This window comes from Zalophus californianus, chromosome X (assembly GCF_009762305.2).
Source record: "Zalophus californianus isolate mZalCal1 chromosome X, mZalCal1.pri.v2, whole genome shotgun sequence".
NCBI lineage: Eukaryota > Metazoa > Chordata > Mammalia > Carnivora > Otariidae > Zalophus > Zalophus californianus.
Window position 1 is genome coordinate 101,364,153 of NC_045612.1, and position 23,252 is coordinate 101,387,404.

Here is a 23,252-nt window from a genome sequence, read left to right on the forward strand (position 1 = left end):
ATGAGCTCAGAAGTTCTGTAATTGTGTCATTGTTTAGTAAATTATTTTCTTTGCCAGGAGTAAGGGACATTTTATGGCACATGTAAGTTTATACATGTCATTTCCATTTCCTGAATATTTTGCTATGTTTCTTTTGACCATTTTGCATTGTTCTGAAATATAAGCCCAGATATCTTAAAGCTAAAATTAATGTGCCCAGAATCCTCCTTTCCTTGAACATGAGAGTACATGTTTATGTTGTATATTTCTCTATCTCTAGTCACAGATGCTGAAAGAGAGAAAGTGATCATTATGTATGTATTTATCTATTCTGTATCATTGATGTCCTGCTGAGAGTTTTTAAACTCTTGCCAGACATGGTTGTAGTGTAAAACATGGTTGAAGACAATAAGCCAGGATTTTTAGTAATAGCAGAAATGCAAATACAGAGATGCAAAGGTATTAAGATGAACATTTCTTTATTTGCCTTTCAAGCAATGTTTTAAGCAGACTCCCTGCTGAGCATGGCGTCCAATGCGGTACTCAGTCCCAGGACCCGGAGATCATGACCTGAGCCGAAACCAAGAGTCAGGCACTTAACTGAGCCACCCAGGCACCCCTGCCAATGATTTTAATTAAAAATACTCTAAAGCCTTTCTGTTGACAACCCTTTTCATTGGTTACTGAAAGTTCTCCAAGCCTAATCAGCCTGATGCCAATTAAAAAAAAAATGGTTTTATAAAACCTAGAATTAAAATAAAATCCCTTGATTTATTTTAGGTTTCTGTCTTATTCAAGGACTATCACTACATCAAAAACTAATGATATATTGTATGGTGACTAACATAACATAATAAAATAAAATTAAATTAAAAAAAAGGACTATCTAAATTCATGGACTTACCATCTTGAATTTTAGAACATCTTTGAGTTAATAGCTTAGGTTAAAGGTTTTATTAGAAAATTTCCAAGTAAATTAACTGTATCCTTTTCCTACCTCCAACTAAAGTAGATGTTTGAGAATGGGCCTTGTATATCAACGTAATAGTTTTTATTTTATAAATTCATTATCTACAACAACATAAAATGCTGTAGGCACTGAAAACTTAAGAGACAAGGGCTGAGTTAATTATTGGACACTCTCATTCCTTATTTATAAAATGGAAAGTCTGGGCTAGGAAGATCTCCATAGTGTCCTTCCAGTTCTCAATGCCTGTGATATGTTTCTCTTTGCTTGAAATTTTATATAAAACTCTGAAGTCACTGGTGAAGAGATTCCAACTATCTCTGCTATATCAATCTCAGAGTCAGCTGGAAGATGATAATGAAAATTAAAATCTCTTCCTGTAAAAATAAGACTGACTTCTGAAATGTGTACATTTAACTCATCACAAATACCCTGTATTTTAAAATACTCTGAAGATAAAATACTCAACATCTATATGATACATCTGTTCTCTACTGAAAATAAATAAAATAACACATAAAGAAAAATACGCATTTCCCCTCAATGTACACGTGATCATCTGCATCCCTAGTTAAAGACTCTGTTTCATTACGTTATGTCAGACGGTGTGTAGAGGAAGGTCAGGTGGATCAGAAGAAAATAAATGTCATTGCTTCTTGAGTTTTTGCAGATACAGTTAATTCACACAGTCTCTCAAAATCTGTGTTTAGTATGAATCATAAATCCAACATGACTCTCTTCTTTCTGGCAATTTGTACAAAAGATAATATGAAGTGTTTTATATGAACATGAAATTGAACAGATAGTTTTATAGAATAAACCTTAATTGTTATATATTTTATTTCAAATAGGAGAATTACTTCTTTTTTGATATCTTTTGAATATGGGCCCTAAGTGTGTTCATGATTCCAATGTTGTTATCTTTTCAAGAAGTTATATTGCCTGGGGCGCATGGGTGGCTCAGTTGTTAAGCCTCTGCCTTCGGCTCAGGTCATGATCCCAGGGTCCTGGGATCGAGCCCCGCATCAGGCTCCCTGCTCGGCGGGAGGCCTGCCTTTCCCTCTCCCACTCCCCCTGCTTGTGTTCCTGCTCTCGCTATCTCTCTCTCTCTGTCAAATAAACAAATAAAATCTTTAAAAAAAAAGAAGTTATATTGCCTTATGATCAGTATCAAAACCAGACAGTAATTTAATAATGAAATTTAGTTATCAAGCCACTCTCATGAACTTCAGCACTCCTTGTATGCTCCGCTTAGCTATGGTAATTCCTCTGCCCTTGGTCAGGGGATAGAGTATTTTATAGCCTTTTGATTAATCATCCACCTTCCTTTGTGAGCACTTGATCTTTTACCCCCGGTTTCTCATAAAGTTCAGTGTATAAATTCTTTCTGTTGCTTAGAGTTGTAAATCCTTATACCATCAGATATTTGAGCCTTGTGCTACCGTGCCTGTGGAGATGGTTTTAAGCCTGGCTACCAATTATCAGCTAAAGCTGTTGCTATGATTATGCGGTATATTTTAAACTGTAAAGCCACAATTCTTCCATACCCATTAAAAGTCAATTGATGTCTCTAAAGTTATGTGTATAAAAATGACACAACAAAAAACTCTCATCCACAGTTGTCAACCTGATTAGATTGTTTAAAAAATTCAGGTGTATTTAATTTGATTGATTTTTCCCAAATTTAATTAGTTTATCAGGAGCTGAAGGGCATTAAAAGATGGTCATATGCCATTATGTGCATTTTCTTTTTTTTCTTCAATCTTTTTCTGACTTCATATATGCATGTGTGTATATATAAACTCACCCTCTGCTTAAAGGAAAATAACCATTCAGAAATCTGAACAGGTATAGCATCAGGTGACCATACCTACTAAGAGTGGGATAAAGGAACATTGAGACTTGGGCTTACATTTTTGCTCTGCCACTTACAAGTTGTATCTGCCTCAAAATTTTACCTCTCATCTATAAAATGGGAGTAATAATAGTATTTACTCTTGGGTCCATGAGGTAATGGCAGCTACCACTTAATAAGCCTGGATTGCATGTACTATTCTAAGTATTTTAAGTAAGATAATGAATGCAAATCACTTAGCATAGTGCCTGGGACAGGCAAAGAGCTTTGTAATTGGTAGGTATTCTTAATTAGTATTTTCATAATAATGAAAATGATAAGATAAAGTAGATAACTGATTCTTCATAGCTTGAATCTCTTTTAGTAAATTTCTTTAAATGTTCAAATAGTAGAATATCTCACATTGCAATAAGTGGAAATCTGTAACCCCAAAGAACTTTTAAAGGCAAGAATATTTAAATAGTTAATTGGAAAAATAAAAGATGCAGTTAAGAATATAGCCAAAATAAAAGAAAAAGAACCAGCACCCACAAAGTTAATTTAAAATGTAAGAGCTGGGGATAAAGACAACTAGTTGCCCCTGTGAAACCGGAGACAGTGGGTTGAAATGTTTCCTTTCATCGTATGCCTTTTTATATTCTTTAAACGGGCTTGAATGTGCATATATTTCCTTTTTGCAATGTGAGTTTTTAAACAAATGGAAGAGAAGATGGCAAGAAAGAATTTTATTGTTTGAGAGTAGTTTGATTTCTCCGGAACTACCAAAATTATATAACCTTATTATACGGGAAGATGTATACCCTAGAACTATCAAGTGAGTGGGCAAATGCTCTTCCAGTTTTTCCCACAATGGGAAAATTTAACTTTTGGAAACTAACATAAGTAACCTTATGAGTAAGAAGGTTCAGTAGAGAAAAAATTTTAAATTTTCTACGAACATTTGGAGCAGATAGTGGTTATTACTAATATATACTGAGAAAGCGTTGTGTTCAGACATTACATAATTTAATTCTTGAAACTAAGGCTTGGCTACATAATTGGTGGGGCCCAGGACAAAATGAAAATGCAGGGCTTGTGGTTCAAATATTAATAAGGATGTCAAGAGTGTGACAGCAGAGCATGAAACCAAGCATGGGGTTCTTTGAGGGAGGGGACTTGGGGGGCTACGTAAGCTGCAGAGTCATGAAGCCAGCCCTGTTTGCAGCACCTTTGTGAGAGGGGCGTTATCATTCCCATTTTACCTATGAAGAAATGAAATCAAAGTTCTGAGAGACAAATGAACCTACCCTAAATGCTACCGTATGTGAACTCTGGACCTGGGGTTTGAGAATTGTGGAGCCTGACTCAAAGAGTCCGTTTTAATCACTGTAAGCAGTCTAAAGGAACTCTTTTCCATTTTTACTGGATGATTGACAGATCAAGGGAATAGTATTTAAAAACAAATGTATTTTATTTTCATGAGGACACTTGAAAGTTATTTCCAATATCCTGATAATTAAAATGGAAGTAGGTGGGGGATGGGTGAAATCAGTAAAGGGAGTTAAGAGTACATTTGTATTGCTGAGCAATGAGAGATGTATAGAATTCTTCATTCTATTGTACCTCTGAAACTAATATAACCCTGTATGTTAATTATACTTCTTTAAGTAACAATGGGGAAGACGACTGAATGAGGGTTTATTTAGGTAGCCTCAAAGTTTGTGGAATATCACTCAAACTATGTTATATTCTAATTTTGACCCTGCTCCATTAAACATCTTAATGGTGGCCTTAAGTCATTCTTAGTAGATTTTCAGCTGTCCTAATGTTCAGTTATTTTAAAGTATTTGGATGACATACTTCCCTAGTTCAAAAGATACATAGGTACGACTGACCTAAAAACAACAATTTGAATAGAAAAGTTCTGAAAGTTTTCACTGCCTGCAAACGCAACCTTTTGCAGAAAACGTTTTGTTGTAGAAAGTTGGAAAATAGAAAGAATACAGAAATATATAGTCCATAGTAGAAATTATCTGTGCTTTCCCTGCCAAAACGTAACTACCATTTGTGTTGTTTATTCAGTACTATAATGTAAACATTTTCCAGTGGCACTGAAAATATTTGAAACATGTACAATAACTCTGTCACATGCATGTACTATAATTTATTTAAGCCAGTACCTGCTGACATTAAGTTTTTTCCAACATTTTTCCATTATACCTTATCCTGTGAACAAAGATAAGTGTTATATGCAGCATTAGATACATTTAAATGTGAGGATCCTGGCTGAGGGAAATTTGTTTTTGTAATATTTAAAAAGAAACTGCCTTGATTACTATATGTTCAGTGCAGGTAATCATTTTGCATACTCCTATTTTTCACGTAGCACTCACCTTGCCTCACAATTATGTGTGTGTTTGTCACCTTCACTACTATACTGTAAGTTCCCTAAAAATCAAGATTCCGTTTTATTCATTTCTGAATATTCTGTAGTGATACATATAGAATACAGGCTAGAATTTAATTAAAACATGATTCAGCTGCTGAGTAACTCATACAAGTTTAGATTGCTTTAATTAAATGTGATGTCCAAAGTCAGGAAACCTAGGTTTTGGAGCACCAAAATCAGATTAAATCTAACTCTAGCAAATACCTGATATTTTAAAACTTGGAAATAAGATTTATCAGAGTCATGATTATCAATCTTCAGATCTTTAAGACTGTCGGATAGAAACAATACTTACTTTACTCTGTGTTGGTTCAGCATTCAAAACAAACTTTAAATGAACCAAGCCATAATAAGGGAGGCTTTTACTAGGTGTAAAAACTTTGCTAATGGGAAGATTGGCTGCCATATTCCGGAAGGAGTTATCTGCTTCTGGGAGTAGTAAATCCTACAGTAAGTGGAAAGCTATACTAAATGACCTCCATAATCCCTTCTTGTCTGTATTTCTAATGATTCTAACACATAATTAAGTGTTTACAGTCAATAACTAAAAGCCATGGGGAAATTTAGTACACGACCATTTGGTTTTTATTCTGATTATATGAAGTAGGTTTTGAAAGTAATTATTAGTTTGTTATATATAACAAATTATATCCTATGGTTACAGGGTCAATGAACAGTTGTTTGTTTGTTTTTTTTTTTCATTATTCCATCCCAAAGGAAACAAAGGAGTATTTTCAATTACAGGACAGTAATGATTGTAGTGTAGAACAATGACAGATTTATGTCTTACTATTATTTTATTAAAAATGATTGCTTTTTCTTAGAAGGTTGTCTATATTTCTAAATGCCTTTTTGTAGTATATGATGTTGCCATTTCTCCATACCTTACTCTCGGTGGGCCCATCTACCCAATTTCAGAAGTATCAGTGAGAAAATACTACAGAAATTAACTTCACAGCCAAATATCCAGTAGCACAAATGTTTCATAACATTAGATACAACTGTAAACAATATGTTTGCATTTTCAGAATTTCTGCATTCTGGTGCCTCCACATACAAAATTAGAAAATTTCCCCCTGAAATGTATTCTCTTCAAGCCATCATTGTATGCAAAAAAAACTTGCTCATGGTTAAAAAATATTACTCTGAAAAAATTAAATGCTCTTGGAATCCTCCTTAAAAATGACATTTTTTTTAAATTAAGGGTAAACTTAATTTCATCTTGTAATGATCATTTTGGGTTAAAGACAGGTAGGTTTGAAGTTATATTTTAAGCATTTTTTTTAACAGCTGTGTTACTTTCTGCCTTCATTTTGGTATAACTTGTCAATGGGCTATATAATTATTGTTTGAGGCTCAATGATGGATTCTAAATCATGAATATATGGAGATCTTAAAGAAGATAAAACTTGTCTTGACATAGGCAGAAACTCAGTACCTCTTAAAGTCCTTTTAAAAAAAACTATTTAGGCTACCAAAATAGAAGCCTCTAAGGCCTTGACATGTGTAAGGGTAGTACTTCTAAAATGTATTTGTCAAAAGCAATTTTTACACAAGACATCATGACAAAAGATTTCATTACTCCACTGTCAATTGCCTCTTCGGAAGCTGCAATAAGATCCTGAGGCTTCTCTGATTTCCTCCCATTGAAGGACTCAGTCATGTGTGAGGCACGGAGGTTATCCCAAACCCTTTCTGTTATTTCTTGGCAAGTTCAAGAAAATCAGTCAAAGTAATCTTGACCTCAACCAGATCCCTGGCTCTGTGCGTATCAAGTAACTATAAGTGGATCTAATGCAGGCCTGTTTTGGTCTCTTTGTAAATAGGTCTTCCAAATGATTTAGATTACTGGAAGGGTAATAATGATTAACATCTCAACAGGTAACTATTCAGTTCTAATAACAGGAGGGCTGTGAGACAGAGAGTTGGTGGTTGAGGAAGGAAGGGAGGGTATCTCGCCATTATATAGCTAATCTGGTAATGACCATTTACTGAGGTGATGGCTTCTCAGGATTTGGGTCACACACCATATTATTCCAAGGAGTGATGATCTGTGCTTAAAAGATAATTTTTAAAAGTGTGAACACAAAGTTAGCGTGATTCTAAACCAGGAAGTATCTTTAATGCTAACTTTGGAGACTCAAATATTTTAACATACTCATTAGTTAAACAAGGGTGGTGTGCTTTTTAGCTTTTGAATAACATTCAGGTTAAATGTACTGGATTAATAGGCACTTTATGTTAACCTTTTATTGTAATTTTAAAGGACATTGTACTTATTTGATTAAAAAGTCACTTATTGTAAAGTTCAAATGATTTTATTTAAACATTTATGGACTATAACTAATTACTATATATGATAACCAAAGATGCATTCAACACACTAATAAACATCTGTAGTCGGTCCAGGCAATGAAATTGGTGCCGGGATACCTTAGTAAAATTTACATTAACGTGGTAAACACTTAAAACAGCATGTTTAATTAACTGCCAGAGTGACAGCCTAAGTTTTGCTCCTTTGCCTCCCCCACCTTTATTTTCCATAGCTTGACCAATGAATTGAAGAGACACTAAGTTTACTTCCGGTTTTGAGATGACTTTCCTTTGTGATTTAAGTCAACATAACTTAAGTCAGATAAAACAATTTGATTTGGGCTCAATATGGTGCTATTTTGATCTGAAGGTCAATTTACCAACAAGCAGGAACAGTTTCTCATTATTTTCCTTCACCACTTCAAGCAGGCTTTACTGAAGTCTTTCAAACAGTGTATGACCTCTGTTTCAATACTTCTCCCAGATTTCACAGGCTGTCACCACCACTCAGCCATCACTAACACAGACAACTGTAATGGAAACGGTAACTATGGTGACCACGAAGGAACAAATTCTGGTAAAGCATGCCCAAGAGGAACTGCCACCACCACCTCCCCAAAAGAAGAGGCAGATCGTTATGGATTCCGAAATTAGGAAAAGGTGAGAGGCTCTTATTCATGGCTTTATCCTCAAGCAAAAAGTAATTGTTAAGCAGGAAAACTTATTTATAGCTGTTTAGATCACAGTGTTTTTACTTAAACATATTTCCAGAAGCCTCAGGTATCTGACATGTCCGTTAAGTTAGACAATTGTGAAATAAATTTTAAAATTTGCCCAAGGAATCACCATCCCAACCAAAACTGAATGCTCACTGGAAATACTGTTTTCTGGATTAAAAGAAGAAACCACGTGTGATGAACTGCCATGGACTCATTTTATCCTGAAAGTTTCTTTTTTTTTTTTTTTCTTACAAAGAGCCTACTTGTTCAGTGCCTCCCTTTGCATTAAATGTCTTTTTTTCCCCAGTAATAGAAAGTACACTTTCGTGAAGAAGAAGTACACCTATAATAGACGAAATCCATTCTGCTAGTTTTTGAGAACATAATGTCTCAGTCTGCACATCCTAAATCAGGAGTAATTACAGAATAGATTTCCTGTTCTTTGATATTTTTAAAGTCTTATCTTGAAGGTGTTAGAATTTTTAACTCATCTTTTTGTGGATATTTTCAACCAGACATTATAGATAAGTTAGGTATTATGTACATCAGTGGCTATATTAAAATGATGAGAATAAAATTTCATAAATGCAAAACTATATGAAAGTCATAAAAAGGTACAATTTTTTCATGGCAATTATCATTCTAAGATTAAGAAAGAACATTAAAATCTGCCTTATGTTTCTAAGCAGCATATGTTAGGAAGGCATGGAACACTTGACATTAGAATTTATGTATACAAGTGTATAGAAGTATGAGAAGAAGAATGCATACCTAAAAATAGCACATCAGATGTTCTAGGCAAAGAAAAAAAAAAAACACACCTAGAGAAGTTACTCAAGTATATTATTTGAGACTTTCAATACTTCTCTTTTAATCCATGATTTATAACCTGCTTTCATAATTATGCAGTCAACTGCTAGGCTTTTCTCCCTGGTTGCATCTATGTGGCTGAGTGAATCCTCTTGTCCAGTGGTTAACAAACTAAAGCCAGCAGACTAAATCCACCTTGCTGCCAGTTTTTGTATGGCTCACAAGCTGAGAATTATTTTTACACATTTAAATGGTGGAAATAATCAAAAGAAGAAGAATATTTCCTGACATGTGAAAATTATATGAAATTCAGATGACAGTGTCCATAAAGAAGGTTTTATCAAAACATAGCCACAGTCATTTATTTATATATCATCTGTGGTTGCTTTCACATTGCAAAGGCAGGGTTGGGTAGTTGTCACAGAGACTGTATGGCCCACAAAGCCTTAAAATATTTACTATCTGGCCCCTCATAGAAGAAGGGCCCCTGATTCTAGTCAAATGGTTCTCTGAATCTTTAAGAATTCGCATTCTATTTGGGGCAACAACTTTCAAGGACTCTGCTCATGGTAGTAGTTGAAATTTTAACATTGATGGAGAGAAAACATAATGACAAAAATAAATCCGTAAAGCTCTCAATGAATCTCTCTTTATTAACCCAATACCATGGATGTTAATTTCATATCATGTTAAGTATGTGTCTGCAGACAATGCTTAGTGGAGATATGGATTTATGTATCCTTTGCAACAACCCAACAGCTCTCCAACACTTTTCCAAGGAGAGCAGTATGGAAACCTAGTTGTCTTACCCACCTAATCTATGTTCAAGATTTTCCTAATACAGAGGTTAGCAGAGCAGGTTGATTCATGTCAGTCTCTCTCTTGGCTCCTGCCAAGCATATTCTTGGCTTGTGTTCAGATAATGTATTTGGTTAAGAAAAATGTGTTTTGATTATTTTTTGTTTTCAGGAAAGTGTGGCTAACGGTGAAATATTTTGTCTCTTAAATTCTGTTTGCATCATATGTTGTCAGCAGTTTTTGTAAGTGCCTGAAATGAGATGACCAATTGAGAACATAAAGGATATATTACTTAAACAAAAACTAATACTTATTCATGGTTTTGTTATGTGCTCAGTGCTAGATTAAATGCTTTATTTGCTTAGCGTGTTTATTCTTCCCAATTACCCTACAGGGTAAGTATGGCTATTATCACTATTATACACAGAGTGCCTGAGCCAGGATTTCAACCGAGGTAGCCTACCACAGAACCTAGTTGAGGTACTAAAATGTTTCTTCAGTAGTTATATGACTAAGGTGATCTTATATCTTGGTTTCCCTGAATCCATCCCAGGTTATGCCTTTTGTGACATCATAATTATATATAACACCAACTTGCACTCTCAAATATGTCCAGATTTGGATAGTACAATAACATGGATGCTTTGTATAAGACCCTAGATCGATAAATTTGTACTGAACAAAGAACACACACAAGTGAACATTTAGGACAATTCAATTCAGTAAGTGATAATTGTCTAGAGGATGGAATCTGGTTAAAATGCTGTAATGGTTCAAGAGGCATCGTACAAATATGACTGTAAGCTTCACAGTAGCTAGTGTCCATCTCTTGATCATGTGAGAACTCCTAGATTTTATCCATTAAATGCTAATCTTTTAGAAATGATCTCCTTTTTCAGCTTCTCTGACACACTACTTGTTCCATCCCTACCACAGACTTGTTTTCTAACAAAAGGTCTAGGACCTTTTGCCTAATCATGGTAGTATCTCATAAATTCATGTTCTTTGCCTCTTTCCATTTCTTTATTTGAATTGCTTCCTTACATTGATTCAAGTCTGGCTCTAAGTGAATGACTCCCAGATCATACTTATAGCTTCATATCTGACTCTTTCCCTTAAATTTCATGTTTATTTCTTTAAAACTATGTTATTCTACTTGTGCATCTAGTCAGTGCTTCAGTTTTGTTTTTGTTTTTGTTTTTAATCAAATACAAACAGCTGTTGCCTCCATTTAACCACACCTAGTTATACATTGTACAGGTATTTTACTTATTATAATTTGTTGTCTGTGCATCTAAAGAAGTGGCAAATATTGGAGAAAGCATGGACTTTGGAATCAGAAATGCTCAAGTTTGAAACCTGCCTGTTTTAACTATTGGCTTATGATCCCAGGCAAACTGCCTAATACCTGTACCTCAAATTCACTATCCTCACTTTATAAAATAATAACTGTAAGGCTTAAGTAGGAAGCATTTGCTATAGTGCCTGTAAGGTAAGAGGAATTCAGGAAATGCAATGGCTGTTATTCTTGTCGTTCGGTTATGGTGGACGTGGCAGGATTTGTGGTAGGCGTGGTGGAGTTGATAGACATGGCCGAGGTGGTGGTGGAGACGGGAGTCCAGGTGGTGATGGCGGCAGCAGTGCCGGGGGTGGAAACGGTGATCGTGTGCCATTGGTGAAAAAAGATTCCATTGATAAAAACATCATCTCAAAGTGAAAGAATATAACAAAAAATTGCCTTCTCAACTTCCTCTTCAAAACAGAATTTACCACCTGACTTCTCTATTTCTGTCCATCTCTGCTCTCTTACCTTGCCCCTTATGTATTACTATGGCAGTATATCATTGGGCATGTGACCATTTCAGTCATTTCCCTACTGATCATTCTAACTGAAACTCCATAACCTAAGCCATATACCTCCATGAGCTAAGCCTTGGCCCCTTTCTGATTAATCCATCTCAAATTAATATATCTAAAATGTGGCATTTTATTTTTATTTTTTAAAGATTTTATTTATTTGACAGAGAGATAGAGAGCACAAGTAGGCAGAGAGGCAGGCAGAGGGAGGGAGAAGCAGGCTCTCCGCTGAGCAGGGAGCCCAACATGGGGCTCGATCCCAGGACCCTGGGATCATGACCTGAGCTGAAGGCAGCCACTTAACTGACCCAGGAGCCCCTAAAATGTGGCATTTTTTAAAAAAAAAAAAAGATTTTATTTATTTATTTGAGAGAGAGAGAAGGTGCGTGAGCATGAGCCAGGAAGGAGGGGCAAATGGAGAGGGAGAAGCAGATTCCCAGCTGAGCAGGGAGCCCCACATGGGGCTGGATTCCAGGACCCTGAGATCGTGACCTGAGCTGAAGGCAGACATGTAACTGACTGGGCTGCCCACATGCCCCTAAAATTGGGCTTTTAGGCTGACCCTCCAGACTTAAGATCCTCATAACTCCAGTTGCCCCCAAAATAAAGCACAAATAACTTCTTATGATACTCAATATTATTGTCCCAGCAATTTTATTTCTAGCTTCCCCAGAGTCTTTCCACCTCAGCCAGTAAATTAAATTACATTCTTTATCTTTTTAAAGATTTATTTATATTAGAGGGCCGCCTGGATGGCTCAGTCGTTAAGCCTCTGCCTTCGGCTCAGGTCCTGGGATCGAGCTCCGCATCGGGCTCCCTGCTCCGCTGGGAGCCTGCTTCTCCCTCTCCCACTCCCCCTGTTTGTGTTCCCTCTCTCGCTGTGTCTCTCTCTGTCAAATAAATAAAATCTTTAAAAAAATAAAAATAAAGATTTATTTATTTTAGAAAGAGCGTGTGCACGAGGTGGGGAAGGGGCAGAGAGAGAGAGCGAGAGTGAGAATCCCCAAGCTGACCCTCCATTGAGTGTGGAGCCTGACATGGAGCTCCATCCCAGGACTCTGAGATCATGACCTGAGCCAAAATCAAGAGTCAGCTGCTCAACTGACTGAGCTACCCAGGCACCTTTATATTACAGTCTTTCACTATATGCCCTAATGTCACCTACATAAATTTTTCTCATCATCAATTACAACAAAGAAGTCCTATGATTATCCTTCTTTATATTTTACCTAGATTCTGTATATAGTACCACACATATAATAATCAATGAATATTTATTGAAAGAGTGAATAATACAGTTCAATCAATTAAGATAACTAAAATTTTATATTCTAATATTTGCACTTCAGAATTTTACCTAGTTCTTCATGGAATTGTTCTTAATAAGAAGCAAATGAACATTTTAATAATCTTTATTAATTCTATCTTTACCCATTAGGATACCATTTTTTACTCAAAACTGTTAAGGAATTTAATATTCAGCTTTGTACCACGCTAGTTTTTTAAATATCTAAGATGTGTTTAGTTGATTCCTTAATAATTATACAGTTTCTACTTTTGTTGTATTTACTGCATAAATTGCCCTCCTTACACTAAGATCACTAAGATATACAAAAGTGTTGATGATCTTGGGTCACAGGGTAATTATTTTTAAAAGTAATTTATCCCTGCTGTTCAATGATATTATTTTAAATATAGGTAATTATTAGAGTATGGAACTCAGACTATGTTAAAACTAGATCTATTACCTAGTTAATTGGAATTTATTGAGGAGATTAGTTCCTAATAATGTAGCAGTTATTTTAAGAGACTTTCACGACAGCTTTCATTTACATTTTTGTATCAACCAGGTGAAACCAGTGGTAAATTGAATCTTTTTTTTAAAGTAAATGCCATCTCAGTAAAGATAATTTTCCCAAGTATAGTGTTAATGAATGAGTATCTTTGACCTGAAGGGAAGTATAGAGACATTTAGAAATACCTGAATTCACTTAGTCTCTTTCTCTTCTCTTGGCTAAGCAGACTGAGTGTAAAGTCTGCTTTCTCTGTTTTTTGCACACTTACTACATGGCAGAATACATTGCCCAGGCAACTGCATACCTGTGTTATTATTTTAGTTTTCAGTTTAATCACTTTTGTGTTTTCTTTCTTTTTATGTCTGTTGACTGATATTAACTAATGCCACATAGTTGGGGGGAAATTAGATAAGTGTTAGATAAGACTCTAGGAAAAAAAGACTGCAGTTTTATAAGACTAGTGCCTAAAATATTTTTGTGGTAGATATCTATTTTCACTTTGATTCCCAAATTATAATCTGGAAGTCATAAACTAAAATATTTTATTTCAAGGATCTATTTAGATGATTAATAGGTCTATGCTAATTTTTTTTTTTATTTTCTATATGATAAGTTGATCCTAAAATACTCAGGGTATTGGTCTCAGCAATAACATTTTTGCCCCTTGGCACGGCCCAGAAAAATGAAACTTTGCGTCTTTTACCTAAGGAGATGAGACTGTAGACTTGTCTACAGTTACAGGTTAATTGAAATCTGGAAAGGTTAAATAACTTGCTTTCAGTTGCAAAACAAGGACTGGTGCTGAGTCTCCTCATTTCTATTCCAGTGTTACAGTTGCAATGGCCTGCTTCTTTTGATGTATTAGAGTCAAATGACCTTGGTCATAGACTCAAATTTCAGTTTAGAAACTGTTTTTTGGTGAAGAATAGAAACCTGACATACCATCTTCAGATATTCCAAAAGATAACCACCTATTTTAGATTCTTAAAATCATTTTGTCATGTAAGTCAAGAATAAATCAATAAATATGTTTTGGAGAATGTAGGGATGTGAAATCTAGAGGCCTACTAAGTGACCAGAGACTGCTTAGAGCAGTGACATTCTTAGCGCTGTGCACGGCACAGTGGCCTCACTTGGGAACATATTAGAAATGCGAATTTGGGGGGCCCACCCCAACCTTGCTGAATCCAAAACTCTGCAGGTGGGCCTAGGAATCTTTTATAAGCTCCCAGGTCATTCTGGTAAGCCATAAAGTTTGAGACCCTTGCACAAAAACAGTGGTTCTCCTATGGTAGCGTGTATCAGAAGAATCATCTGGAGGGCTTGTGAAAAGACAGGTTACTTGTCCCTACCAGACTTGGTTTCAGTAGGTCTGGAGTGGTGCCTTGGGAGCCTTAATTCCCAACAGGTTCGCAGGTTATGCTGATGTTTCTGGTTCAGGGCCCACGTTTTGTGGATCAGTGCACTGGAGCATCATCTCAGCTACAACCGGACTCTTGCTTCTTTTCCCCCAAACCGACCTCAGTGATAGCAACCATCAACTCCCAGTTAGGCTAAGTGATGCTTCCATTCCATCTGGTGACACCGCTGTTGCTTTATGTTGAAATGATCTATTCAGAGGCCTGTTTGACCCACTTGACTTAAAGCTTCCCTGGACCGGGGTCCGTATCTTAGTCCTTACCTGGTATGGGCTCTTCTATATGGTAGATGCCCGATATATGCTATGAACTGAAACACATTATAATGGAAACTGGTCCCATGAGATAGTATACATAGCTCTGGCTGTCCCACTGCAGCAGCTATAAGAAAATATGCTCTTCGAGAATGCAAGTCATAGAGGGATGCCAACAGGGAGAAAGACAGGGCCCTAGTCCCAGAGCTGTGACATGCAGTTTCATTTGTCCCCAGAGTGACGAAAATGGTAGTCATATTTATTATTTATTCATCTCAAAGAAGAAGCGTAGCTGAGTGCCAAGAAAAGATGATTTTTAATGAGAAGATCTGAACTACCTCTAACTACCTCTAATATAGCTCCAAAGCTGTAGTCGTCTACATCGAGCCCTGAAGCTGCTCTAAGCAAGGTCACCAGAGGGCTCTGTAATTGCTGGCTCCAAAGCTCCCTCTTCAGTTCTTGTCCTTCTTGACCTTTGCGCTGTGCTCGACAGTGATGATGATTAGTCCCTTCTTGAAATTTTCCTCTCCCTTCATTTCTGGGACATTGTTCGCTCCTGTTTCTTTTCTCCTCCTCGCTTTCTAACTATGGCTCCTCAGTCTCCTCCCCTTATCTCTTTAATAGTCACAAGATTCACCTTTTGCTATCATTTGATTCTCACAGCATGTTCTTTCTCCAAAAGGCAGTATCGTGTATAGTCTTGTCTCTATAGGCCATCAATATCTGATGATTTCCAGATGAATATCTCCAGCTTCACCACCCTCCTGATGTTCATATGCATGTGATCTAAATGTTTATTGGGCATTTACACCTGGCCTTTTTGCAGAAGTTTCCAAATGTGGTTCTGCAGGTGGACTGCAGAGAGCTCCATTCACGTCATAGTTTCTATGAGCAGCACCTTCTGGAGTTGTGCAGTGAACAACCTGTGCAGCCATCTGCAGTGGTCCTGATATCTGCCACCCCAGTAAATCTGTTCGAGTATGCCTAAATTCTCTTCCCTTTGCTCTTTCTTTTATATCCAGGCGGTCTTCATCCTACTTTAGTTTTTGATAATTTTCTGCCTGAAATTCTTAACTCATTCCTCTGCCTCTACTTTCACTCTTCTTATTCATATGCTTCACAGCCTCCAGAGGGCTATCTGAGAATGCAGTTTTAATTAGATCATTCCTCTACCCATAATTCTTGAAGTGCATGGCACAAAAATTCCTTTCTGATCTTGAGCTACCTAACTCTCCAGCTTCACTCCCTTCGCCCTGCCCATTTCCTTTGTATGCCAGTGCTCCTCAAAATAGTCTGCAAACTGTGCATCACCAGGGCACCGTGACATAAGGAGCTTGGGCTAGAATATAAATCAATGCACTGCTTCCTTTGTCCAGAAAGTTTTGCAATTAAAAAGAAATCAGATGAAATAGTATGCTTAGTGACTTGGTGGATTTATACTCTGGTGACTTTTCTTGTCACAAACCACTAACAAATAGTTCACAGTTTGGCCCCAAACTGCATTGTGAGTGACACTGTCCTCTGCTCAGCTTTAATTTACCACTCTCTGATCTCCCAATGCTCCATGTTTCTTCAAGCTTCTGTTTCTTTGCACTTACCGTTCTCTCTACCTAAGATTGTCTTTTCATCCCTTTCCCTTTGCCTACTCTCACATTCCTTGACCCCCCCCCCCCCCCCGCTAACTACCTTGTTTCTCTGGTAACCCAGCCTCCCAGGCATTTGTCAGCCTTGCCAATACTTCCGCTAAAACACTTGCAGAATATTACTGTAATGATTCTTGTTTTTCACATCTGTATCTCCAGTAAACTCCTTGAGCCCAGGAGTCCTTTATTTTCAACTCAGACCTACAATGTATGATGTAGAAGTTAGCACATCACAGGTATTCACTAAATATTCATGGGATATTGAATGGGTATTTTGTCAGAGTCTTATCAGGAAAACAGAAACCATTCTCGGTGTTTCAAAGAAAGGAAACCTAACACAGGGAATTGGTCAAGGAGGTGGTAGAAGACTGGGAAGCACCTGGGATAGTGAGGCAACGCCAAACACTAGCCAGGGTAGGAAACTCTAATATCCCCACAGCTCCAGGAGCAATGCAGGGAGGGGATGTTCCCAAAGCCTCAAAGCTGGAGCCTTCCAGTAGTCAGGACTGCTGGGCAGAAGTTTGGACCCATGGAGGGAGGGGCTATCTAGATGAAGCTAAGCCACAGTGGAGATGTAGCTGCTTTAGAAATGCTACCAAAAGTAGAGTGCAGAGGAAAAATTTCTTGGCATCTTCCTTCCCACCTCAATATTCTGCCAGTACCTCCAACTGGACAAACCTAACCGGAAGCCAGAGACCAAGCAACGGTGGGAAATAGATGTCCCTCAGATACAGAGAGGACAAGAGAAATGTGGTGAGTGGATCTGAGAGCATATGGACCTCTGACTGCCCAGGTTGGTTCTGGCCTTGGATCTTCCACTCACATGCTTTGTGACTAAAGAAAGTCACTGAACCTCACTCAGTATCTATTTCTTCATCTCTGAAATGGAATTTATATGATTTTCCCTGTGTGCCCTCACACTGTGGAAATTTTATTATGCATGCCTCTCTTGTTGATTGTTTAGGTAAAAATGTACACCCTTTTCCCAGGAGAAGGCTGAATTCCCAATTACTAATTTAGAACAGTTATCCTCCCGTTACTACATTTGTGTTACAATGGAAAATATTCTTGTTCTGACATCTTCTGAGAATATTCTTATGTCTTCCCTGGTCAGAAACTTGTAACTCTATAAATCAATATATATTATGCTACCACATACAGGTAAAATTTCACCTAGCTCCTATGGACTGAATTGTGTCCCCCCAACATTTCATGTATGGAAGCCCTAACTCCAATTTGACGGCATTTGGAAATGGGGTGAGATAATCAAGTTTAGATGAAGTGATGAGGGTGGGGCCCTCATGATGAGATGAGTACCCTTCTAAGAAGTGACCCTGGAGAGCTTTCTCTGTTTTTCCCTGCTACACTGTGACAAGATGACTATCTACAAACCAGGAAGAGATCTCTCACCAGAAAGTGACCATGCTGGCACTTTGATCTTGAACTTTTGGCTTCCAGAACTCTGAGAAAATATATTTCTGTTGTTTAAGCCACTCAGTGTCGATTATTTTGTTATGTTGGCCTGAGCTAACTAAGACCCTAGCTTTGTGTAGAGCAGTGAGTTCTGCTTTGTGTTTTAACTAAAGTTCATAGAGATGCTCACTAAAAGAAATCATTGGATTGAAACAACTCATGATCCTAGGGAAGTGGCAGTGGGGCAGTAAGTACACGCCAGATTTAAATGGCTTTCTGCATTGCACTATATCGTCTCTGAACCTTGACTGGAAGTTATTTAAACTTTAAAGACCCACAACATAAAAGCGTGTTGAAGTCCTTTAAACTCAGTGAGCTTTCACACTGAGAGTATTTAAAGTTTAAATTGCCTCCCACAGGGTCCAAGGCACCATCCAATGTGTGGAGGGGTACTTTGAACACTCCTGTAGTCAGTATGAGTCCACCATATTTCAAGAACATAGAGACAGCAAAGTTAGTTTTCTTGCTAATTTCCATATTCCTTCAACCAATGTCTAATCAATTGCTATGATTTATCTGGCACTCCAGTTGCTATATCTGTGAACTATACTTAGTCCTTCCTTCACGAAAATTGCACTGTAGCATAAGCTATGTCATGAAGAAGTACCAATACGATGGTAGAAAAGTCGTAAGGAAGAAAGGTTAATTCCTGCTTGGAGTTGAACATGGAAAGCTCAGAGACATTAGCATCTGTGTAGACATTTAAAGGATAGGGGCATGTGGACTCACGGTGAGGGGAAAGGATAATTCAAATACAGGCTGTCCTACAAGCCTGTATACACATGGCACTTACACAGGGTTGTGTTTCTGTTTGCCCAAAGCAGAAGTATGAGGTATTGGAAAGAGCGAAGTAAGGGATGAGGTTGAAAACGTAGGTTGAGTTCACTGTAAAAAAAGGTACTCTTTACCAGACTGAGGAATGTAGACTTTAATTCTGGTCACGGCGAGCCAAGGCATGTGTTTGAGAGAGAGCAAAGCAATATTGCTGCTATGAACCATACCATTTTGACCCTCCCTGGGTGTTGGGAGAGATAGACCATCTCAACTCTACTCTATAGAGCAGGGAGAGCTTTGCTGTATAAAGCAGCAGGCAGAAACTATTTTAGACATTGAGCACCATGTAGTTTCTTTTGCAAGTACTCTGCTGCTATAGTGAGAAAGCAGCCATAAACAATATGTAAATGAATGAGTATGGCTATGTTCCAATAAAACTTTATTTACAAAATGAGATGGTGGGCCGAATTTGTCTCATGGGCCATAGTTTGCCTTTTCCTGCAATAAAGGATGCGATAGATGAGATTATTTGGCTGTTGATGATTTTTATTTATTTGTTTTATTGCCTTTGTTATGGTTTTCTTTGCAGTTTAATTTTTTTTTTATTTGAGTATAGTTGACACACAATGTTCTATTAGTTTCAGGTGTACAACATAGTGATTCAACTTCTCTATATGTTATGCTCTGCTCACCACAGTTATAGCTACCATCTGTCACTGACTATGCTATTACAATATCATTGACTATATTCCTTATGTTTGTTTATTCATTTGTTTTGCTTTTAGTTTCCACATATGAGTGAAATCATATGGTATTTGGCTTTCTCAATCTGACTTATTTCACTTAGCATAATACCCTCTGAATCCATCCATGTGGCCGCACATGACATGATCTCATCCTTTTTATAGCTGTGTAATATTCCATTGTGTCTATATACCCCATCTTCCTCATCTATTTGTCTGTCAGTGGGTACTAATCATCAGGGAAATACAAATCAAAAGCACAGTGAGATAGCACCTAATACTTGTCGGAATGACTAAAATAAAAAAGACAAGAAATAACAAGTGTTTACAAGAATGTGGTAAAAAAAAGGAACCCGCGTGCACTGTTGGTGGGAATGTAAACTGGTATAGCCGTTGTGGAAAACAGTATGGAGGATCCTCAGAAAATTAAAAATACAACTACCCTATGATTCAATAATTCCACTACCTGGTGTTTACTCAAAGAAGACAAAAACATTAATTAGAAAAGATAGCTGCACCCCTATGCTTATTGTGGCGTTATTCACAACAGCCAAGATATGGATACAGTTTTTATTCTTGTGATTACAGTAATAGCTTATAATTTGCCAGTTCTTAACAAAACAAGATAATGTGAAAAGTAGCATAGGGCTGGCTTAAACCCAATAAGAAAAAGTCACGGAAGGCAGTGATCATAGTGGCTAACACAAATACGGCTTCCGCCACATGTCAGGTGCTCTTCTACATATTTTTTGCATGTATTAACATATGTAAACATTAAATGGCATAAAGTATTTTTCTATTATTATTATTGCCTCCTTTTAGCCAATGGGGAAAATGAGGCACAGAAAGGTCAGTTGACTTGCTCCTGCTTGCAAAGTTTATAGGGAGCAGTTCGGTCAGGATTTGAACCCAGGCATCTAGCCCAAGATGCCGCATTCTCAAGCTCTATCATGCTATCTCTTAATGAGAAGTTAAAGGTGATTTTGTCAAATTATTTAGCTGAAATTAAAAGCTTTACTGAGACTGTTTAAAAATTTGTTGAGGTCTGTGTATGAAAACTCTGCACTTATCCTAGATTATGATAGTTCTACATTCTGAAGTCTCATAGACTCTAGTGTCCCATTGGAGCCTTTAACTGTCTTTAAATACAGAGAGCTTAAACCAGAGAGAAAGACAAACCATAGAGACTCTTAATCTCAGGAAACAAACTGAGGGTTGCTGGAGTGGTGGGGGGTGGGAGGGATGGGGTGGCTGGGTGATAGACATTGGGGAGGGTATGTGCTATGGTGAGCGCTGTGAATTGTGTAAGACTGATGAATCACAGACCTGTACCCTTGAAACAAATAATATGTTATATGTTAATAAAAACAAACAAACAAAAACAAACAATAAATAAATACAGAGAGCTTTTTCAGGAAAAGGAACGTTCTTTCAAAGTTAGGTGTCTGCTTAGCATCAAGGCATAAATGGGGGTCCTAATAATTGAACCCTTTTTCCAAGTGCAAGACTTTAAGAGTTAACCATTGTCTTAACCCCATTATGTGTTGTAAATATCAACCTTTGTCATCTGTGCTTAATATCATTTCTAATGTCAGAAAACACATCAACAGATTGGAAATTTGGGGATTTTTCCAAAGTAAAAATAAACTAGGAATGGCAACTATTTAAAAATGCCATGGGGGTATCAGTTACGCAGCTAAGGATCATAGTTAAGGTTAAAGAAAATGTTTAGAATTACTGTCCTAATGTTAGAGACTCCAATCAAATTTTAAAATAGCACGGTAGTAACTACCAGCTTTTACTAAATAGCAACAAAAAGGAAATTTGTGTTGACTTTTCCTTCACACATAAAAATACAGGTTTTCTTTACATTTGGAACAAAGGAAAAGAAGTAGAAATCTCTAGATTTAGAAGGACCTAGTTTTGAATCTTAACTCCATGCTTCATAGTGTGTTGAAAATAAAGGAGGTTTCTCAGTTTCTAAATCTCTGTGTTCATGGTCTATCTATAAAATAAAAAATGAGAAAAACTATTATGGGATATGAAATTTTTTCTTTATGAAAGCATGTGACATGAACAAGATGCTTAAAATGCTGTTTTTCCTTTTTTCCTTTGAATGTGATTGAATGTAAAATTAACATCTAGATATACAGGAATATAATTATAGGCAGATTTATAGAGCATGAGTGTCTGCCTATTGATAAATGTTCAAAAATGAGGTATAATTAATGAACTGGGGAAAAACTACTGGGTTGCGGAGTCCAGAAAATGCTGCCTTATTACTTGGATTAAGCGTGTCTCCCCGAACTGAAGACGTTTTCTCCAGGGAATCTCTGTTTTATGACTTCAGGGTACTTAGGTGTGTGTATTAAGATGGCTGAAGGCATTTTAACTGTGCATCTGAGGGTGTCTTACTAACATGTTCTTTTTACACAATTTTATCTACATCTTTGGACATTTTATGTTTTTCTGTAAGAAAACTCCCATGAAAAATCCATTTGTCACCATGTTATCTTTATGTAGATAAGAAAATACAAAAGCCAAATTGAGGACCAGACAAGCAGTGAAAGGGAGTGTGCGCCCTCTAGCGACCCACATTTATTTCTCCCAAGGGCTTACCCAGCTCTTTTTGGTTTCATCATTTTAAATAAACATCAAATTTGATTTTAAAATAAATGGCTCAGAGTTTTCCACTTGAGCATATTACATTGTATGATCATATATTTATTACTATGACAAGATTTCATCTTTCACTTAACAGAATATTTCTATTAACCTGTGTTAAGGTGATTTTCTTGCACCGAACTGTGTTTCACAGGGACTTTCAATTTACTGAAAATGAAAAATAGGCTCTAGGCATCTGTGGCTTAGCAACATTTTATTTCCAGTCCTCCAGGTCATGCAATTTTTGTCCACATGCTTGCATGCTCCTTGGCTTTAAAACTAATTCCTCTAACATAACTGGTTCTGACATCTTAGAATTTGGGGGATTTCCTTAATTTTTAAGGTATGTTTTCCTGAAAGTTCTATTGACAGAAGATGTGAAAGTGACTTATTTGCAGCCCTATCATGTTTTAGAAATAAATATTACCTAAGTATTTTTAAATGGTTAAGATCTGTTACCAAATTAAGAAGATTATTTCAGTCATTTTTATCTACCAGATGTAAAATAGTTTAGATAAGTTCTACTTTTTCACCGAGAAACAAAATTTTGTGGGAGTTTCATTCTGTTCAGTGCAGTCAGCTATCCTGGAGGTACAAAGATTAATATCATTGCCAGATAACTCATGGAGGTTTCTAGTATTTATAGCTTAAAAATATTAAATCACTGGGGTTTGTATCCAAGGGCATATATTTTAAAAGGCACTATTTTTATATGCCTTAAACATATAATTTGGTTTGCCATAATTGACAATGAACAAGAT

At 36.9% G+C, this 23,252-nt stretch overlaps 1 protein-coding gene across 2 annotated transcripts in view; it reads left to right on the forward strand.

Annotated features, from left to right (window-relative positions):
• The window catches only part of DMD (dystrophin), a 2,214,577-nt gene that overhangs the window by 764,528 nt on the left and 1,426,797 nt on the right, over nucleotides 1-23,252 (forward strand). For both annotated transcript variants that reach the window (XM_027607979.2, XM_027607980.2), the window contains exon 17: nucleotides 8,027-8,202. In XM_027607979.2, coding sequence (XP_027463780.1) covers nucleotides 8,027-8,202 — 176 coding nt within the window. The remainder of the gene's footprint in view (nucleotides 1-8,026; nucleotides 8,203-23,252) is intronic.